At 51.0% G+C, this 5,140-nt stretch overlaps 1 protein-coding gene and 1 long non-coding RNA gene across 2 annotated transcripts; one reads left to right on the top strand and one right to left on the bottom strand.

The window, feature by feature from the left end:
* LOC142501968 (uncharacterized) lies at positions 1-2,147 on the top strand. The gene is made up of 2 exons (XR_012803611.1): positions 1-80; positions 925-2,147. It is a non-coding gene; the product is annotated as an uncharacterized LOC142501968 (long non-coding RNA).
* A 405-nt stretch (positions 2,148-2,552) lies between these two features.
* Positions 2,553-4,638, bottom strand: LOC142501966 (epidermal differentiation-specific protein-like). Its single transcript, XM_075612609.1, has 2 exons — positions 4,497-4,638; positions 2,553-3,883 (listed from the first exon to the last, which is right to left on the bottom strand). Exon 2 carries the CDS (start codon positions 3,864-3,866, stop codon positions 3,420-3,422), a length of 447 nt encoding a protein of 148 aa, XP_075468724.1. The 5' UTR covers positions 3,867-3,883; positions 4,497-4,638; the 3' UTR covers positions 2,553-3,419.
* Between the last annotated feature and the right edge of the window lie 502 nt (positions 4,639-5,140).

Genomic DNA, 5,140 nt, shown 5'->3' with positions numbered 1-5,140 from the left:
CAGGCACTGAATCTGCAGCCAGGTTTTATCCGTTCCAGATACAACCTGGGAATTGCCTGCATCAACTTGGGGGCGCACAGGTGAACGGGGGACGCAGGGTCGGGCAGATCAGAGGGAGTGCGCAGAGGAGGGGAGGGAGCAGTCTAGAGGACCAGGGAACGGATGAAAGAGAAAGCAGTGGGGAGACCCAGAGAGAGAGCGTGAGAAGAGCTCATGAGCCAACCTCACTCTCTTCTGTTCTTCTCTTCCTCCTCTCCCCTTCTCTTCCTCCTCTCCCCTTCTCTTCTTCCTCCTTCTCCCCTTCTCTTCTTCCTCCTTCTCCCCTTCTCTTCTTCCTCCTTCTCCCTTCTCTTCTTCCTCCTTCTCCCCTTCTCTTCTTCCTCCTTCTCCCCTTCTCTTCTTCCTCCTCCTCCCCTTCACTTCTTCCTCCTTCTCCCCTTCACTTCTTCCTCCTTCTCCCCTTCTCTTCTTCCTCCTCCCTTTCTCTTGCTCCTCTTGCTCCCCTCCTCTTCTCTTGCTCCTCTTGCGCCTCTTCTCCCCTCCCTTCTCTTGCTCCTCTTCTCCCCTCCCCTTCTCTTGCTCCTCTTCTCCCCTCCCCTTCTCTTGCTCCTCTTCTCCCCTCCCCTTCTCTTGCTTTTCTTCTCCCCTTCTCTTGCTTCTCTTGCTCCCCTCCTCTTCTCTTGCTCCTCTTGCGCCTCTTCTCTTGCTCCTCTTCTCCCCTTCTCTTCTCTTGCTCCTCTTCTCCCCTCCCCTTCTCTTGCTTCTCTTCTACCCTTCTCTTGCTCCTCTTCTCCCCTTCTCTTGCTCCTCTTCTCCCTTCTCTGCTCTCTTCTCCCCTTCTCTTGCTCCTCTTCTCCCCTTCTCTTGCTCCTCTTCTCCCCTCCCCTTGCTCCCTTCCCTCACCTCCCTTTCCCATACATGCAGGGAAGCAGTGGAGCACTTCCTGGAGGCTCTGAGCATGCAGCAGCAGAGCGGAGGTTCAGGGGGAGCAATGTCTGACAATATCTGGAGCACCTTGCGGATGGCGCTGTCCATGCTGGGGCAGAGTGAGCTGTACTCTGCGGCAGATGCCCGCGACCTCAACGCCCTGCAGGCCGCTTTCCCTCCCACCGCCTCTTCTGCACAATGACCCTTCTTTGATCCCCTGCCCTGTGAGTGCATGCTGGGTGGGCTCCCACGATGCACTGCTTCTGGAATGGTGGTGCCTCCATAATGCATTGGGACGGCTCTCCCAGGGTGCACTGTTGCTGCCGACCAAAGCTAAAAAGGATGGCGATCCAGAATGCATTGCTGTCTGGATATTCTCCCATAATGCACCTGTGCTCTCCCAAGATTAGATGGTACGAAAGGGACAGAACTGTTTTTCTTCCTCTAATAACCCCTTGATTGTATTTAATTGTCATTCATGTGTGTATGATGCCAGCTACCATTTTGCAAACAGGACGTGATGTCACTACAGGGATGCCTCCTTTTTAACAGAAAGCATGTGTGTGTGCGTGTATATATGTATATGCATTTCTGTCCCTTTGTATCAAAGCTTTTTAAGGGTTTATTATTCTCTTAACCCATTCACTGCAATGTATATCGATCTATATGCAAAGCATTGCTCTGGCAGTGAAGAGGTTAATCAGTTTGGGACTGTTGCCCGTCACTTTTGCCATCATGCCACCAAACTCTCTGGTGTGGAAAAAAATAAATAAAGGGCACGCAATGCTAATATAAATCACACTGTCTAAGGAAAGAAAGGGGAATTGTAATAAAACATGGTACCCCTGGGGTTGTAAATAAATAATGTGGTACTCAGTACTCCTTGGGCCATGACTTTCCTGTGGAAATCCCGCTACTGCCACCAGTCCTGTTCTACGCTGAAGGAAGAATCGAAGGTTCTAGTGACCCGGGCTTGGAGGGAAAAGTAAGCGTAAGGAGCAACGCTCTGCAGGCCTCTGCTGCACTGGAGGACAATAACAGCAAAGCTATGCTGCTCTAAGCCGCATGATGGGAGTAACGCTCTGCAGGTCTCTGCATGGGAGACTGTTTGCAATGTGAATGATATAAGCAGCGCTCCACTGGAGACATCTGCTCTGTAACCTGTAAAGTGTTAATCTGTATAATATTTGTAATAATAAAATGTGTAACCTGCAGATCAACCTAGTGTGGACATGGGTGTCGGCGAGCTCTGCTTCTGCCTTGTGGGGAGAGCCAATTCCTCTTCTGGTGGGGGAGATCCTCTTCTGGTGGGGGAGATCCTCTTCTGGTGGGGAGATCCTCTTCTGGTGGGGGAGATTTGTTTTAATCCTTTACTGTTCGTTGGACCAGTGCTCTAAATATTGTTATATACATGTTCTAGGTACATCATTGCATGTTCTAGGTATGTTTTATGTGGTCTTGGTATACAACGGTGCATGGTCTAAGTATTCTACTGATCTCTTCTCTGGCTCTCTATAAACTGCCCTAGATACAAGGATATTGTTCATCTAGTCTCCCTTTTCTCCTTTGTTTAGCTAATAATGTCAGAATAATTTGTTTGAAGAGACAATAATTACCGGACAAGATTAGGATTAAACATTTATTTTTATAAAGTACATTTTATTTTGTAAAGGGGGCAGATCCTTTCCCAGAAAGCCAATTCCATTGATGAGGTGTTTTATGAAAGCGTTGTCTCTGCCCGCTGTGTGGGACAGTGCCTTGAAGTTTGTATTCATATTATATTCATCTTTCTGTGCAGCCCATTAAGACGCAGTCACGTAATTCAGGTCACCAGAATATGGTCCGAGATGTATTGGGGATTTCTAAGGAGATCTTAAAACTAGGGATGGGGCGTGAGAGAACCCATAAAGGAGACTGAAACATTCACTGGACTTCTGTATGTGATGTATGGAGTCACTATTACACTGAGTGTACTCGTAATGATGGCATGCTCCAGTGAGTGGCATTTCTAGTGAGGGTTGCTTCTCAAGTGTGCATCTTCAAGTGAGTGCATTCTACAGAGGAAGTGTGGCTGTGAGTGCAGATTCCAGTGATTTTGTCCTTGTAGTGAGTGCATGTTCCTGTGAGGAGATGTAGTGAGTGCATGTTCCTGTGAGGAGATGTAGTGAGTGCATGTTCCTGTGAGGAGATATAGTGAGTGCATGTTCCTGTGAGGAGATATAGTGAGTGCATGTTCCTGGGAGGAGATATAGTGAGTGCATGTTCCTGTGAGGAGATATAGTGAGTGCATCTTCCAGGGAGGAGTTATAGTGAGTGCATGTTCCTGTGTGTGTGTGTTTCAAAGTTAGTTGTAGTGAGTTGATATCACAGATGACATGGTGGCAGTTCCCTCCATTTGGTGGGCGAGGTCTAAGGGAGAAGTCCTGGTGGAGGTATTGTGGGGGGGGGGGGGGGGAGAGGGCGCTCTCCTCACTGTATATCTGTCTTGCTTTTTACTTTGACATCCGTGAGGCTCTGGCACAAATAGGTAGCGCTCTCTGTGCTCCCCCAACTGAGATCTCCACGGGCGCTGAGGAGAAGGTCTCTCTTCTGGTCACAGTCACGGTCACCTTGCTGTTGGGGGGCACAACCCCAGGCATCTTCAGCCTCACTAGTTCAACCTCTGTGTGGCTCTCCTCTGAGCCCCGTACCAGGGTGAGCGGCCCAGTGTTGCCCCCCAGTCTCAGTTTGGGCTGCAGCTCGATCTTGGACCCCATGGGCACTTTGCTGTCGTTGGGGAAGGTGATGGAGTGGGTGATGGAGCTCTCATACCCGCGCTCGTGGGCATAGAAGTCCTCACTAACACTGCTGTTGTTACTGGCCACCATCTCCTCCAGGAGGACATCTTCATCATTGTCCTGAGTCTGCTTGTCCCACTGGACTTTGGCTGAGAGACTCATGGTAAAAGGAGGGCTTTCTGCGGGGAAGGAGAGAAGGTTTGTGAAAAAGGGAGAGGGGGACAGTGAGGATGGGAGAGAAAGAGGGTAAGTGGGAGATATGGGGTGGGGGGACCAGGATAGACTGAGGGGAGAAAGCGAAAAAAGTGTGGAATGAGCTGATAGAAAATATGAAGGGGTGGGACCTGTGAGCTGATGAAGACCATGCTCCCGTTATCTGCCCATAAGGAAGACTTGCCCTCCACAGCGAACAGGGCAGTACGCGTGGGGTTAATGGAGCGATGCTCTGCAGCAGGGCTCGGGGAAGGGTTAATGGAGTAGAGCTCTGCAGGGCTCGGACAGAGAACAGGTTAATAGAGTGATGCTCTGTAGGTCTGTGGCCGGGGAGTGGCCCATTGGGGTGATGTTCTGCCGTTCTTTATTGCAGCCAGTAGGGCAGTTTGGGGTGAGAAGGAGATGTAACTTCAAGTGGAGGCAGTCGGGGTGTCATAGGGGTGATGGGGACATGAAGGACAATTGGGAGAGCCATGGGAGGCAATTGGAGTCCATATACAAAAATGAATGGGACCATTTGAGAGTGGAAATGTTACACCCTCACAGGCTGTGCCCTTACTCACCCTTTGTTGCTCCTACCTGGCACAGGGTGTCTGAACGGCTGCAGCTTGGAGCTGCACGCTGGGGTCTTTATACCCTGACACCCCTCCCAGGGAGCGAGGGAGTGAGGAGCTGCGCTGTGTGAGATCTGCTGTTTGCTCGTCTCAGGAGCTGTGCTCCCCCTCAGGGTAAATCCGGCGTGGGGAGAGACACCAGAGTTCGGTGTGTGTCTGAGAGGGGAGGCGGGGGGGGGGGGGGGGGGTGTGAGGTGTCACAAGAAGATGCACAAACACACACAGCTGCAGCATCCTCTGCTATTCCTGCCCTGACACCTACACACAGCTATGTCACTGCACCTTCATGCTGCAGCACCCTCTGCTATTCCTGCCCTGACACCTACATACAGCTATGTCACTGCACCTTCATGCTGCAGCACCCTCTTCTATTCCTGCCCTGGCACCTACACACAGCGATGTCACTACACCTTCATGCTGCAGCACCCTGTGTATTCCTGCCCTGACACCTACACACAGCGATGTCACTACACCTTCATGCTGCAGCACCCTCTGCTATTCCTGCCCTGACACCTACACACAGCTATGTCACTGCACCTTCATGCTGCAGCACCCTCAGCTATTCCTGCCCTGACACCTACACACAGCGATGTCACTACACCTTCATGC

Source organism: Ascaphus truei, chromosome 8 (assembly GCF_040206685.1).
Source record: "Ascaphus truei isolate aAscTru1 chromosome 8, aAscTru1.hap1, whole genome shotgun sequence".
Lineage (NCBI taxonomy): Eukaryota > Metazoa > Chordata > Amphibia > Anura > Ascaphidae > Ascaphus > Ascaphus truei.
Note: the sequence above shows the minus strand (reverse complement) of the source record. Positions and strands in the feature narration are given on the sequence as shown.